This window comes from Dendrobium catenatum, unplaced genomic scaffold (genome assembly GCF_001605985.2).
Source record: "Dendrobium catenatum unplaced genomic scaffold, ASM160598v2 original_scaffold_145912, whole genome shotgun sequence".
Taxonomy (NCBI): Eukaryota; Viridiplantae; Streptophyta; class Magnoliopsida; order Asparagales; family Orchidaceae; genus Dendrobium; species Dendrobium catenatum.
The window spans coordinates 1-593 of record NW_021464342.1 but is presented as its reverse complement, the minus strand read 5'-3'; the positions used below and the strand labels follow the sequence as shown (position 1 = coordinate 593).

Below are 593 nucleotides of genomic sequence, written 5' to 3'. Positions count from 1 at the left end.
TAGATCCAGGAAAGCAACAAAACATATCAATCTGTAGAACCCAGAAAGATCTCTTAAGAACAAAAGCAAGCAGATCCATTTAGGTCAAACTTCTTCAACTTTTATCCTCAAAAATGAAAGCACAAAAGACACAAGTGGAATCACATGACAATTATATTTGGTCTTTACCTCGTCCTTGAGCATGTGGAGGAGCGTCGTCTTCCCGGCGTTATCCAGCCCAAGGAAGAGGATCTTGGCCTCCTTCTGCCACAGCCCCAGCGAGGCAAGTACGCCGTAGAACCAATCAACCAGGAACATGGCGGATCGTTCGGATTAGCCGGATTGCCACCCGCGATCAGTCGAAGGAAATTGGAACCGGCGGCCGAGAGCCTCACGGTCGAGAGACCGCTGGATATCGAAGGAAAACTCTAACGCGAGAGAGGAGAAGGACAAGGGCAATGGTAAGGGATCCGAGAGAAAACGAAGAGCGCGTGAGAATGCAAAGTAATATCTGTGTAAGTAAAAATAAATTTGTTCAATCAAAGGGGTGTTGCTACTCAAAAAGTCAAAATGTTATATGTGATATATATGAATTTGATTTAATTAATCTAAAT

General features: G+C 44.0%; 1 protein-coding gene across 1 annotated transcript; it reads right to left on the bottom strand.

The window, feature by feature from the left end:
• Positions 1 to 168: 168 nt before the first annotated feature.
• On the bottom strand, positions 169 to 510 carry LOC110107455 (GTP-binding protein SAR1; the record flags this gene model as incomplete). Its single annotated transcript, XM_020837726.2, is given in 1 exon segment — positions 169 to 510. A coding segment is annotated over 1 exon segment (129 nt), but the record flags the coding sequence as incomplete, so codon positions are not given.
• Positions 511 to 593: the final 83 nt, after the last annotated feature.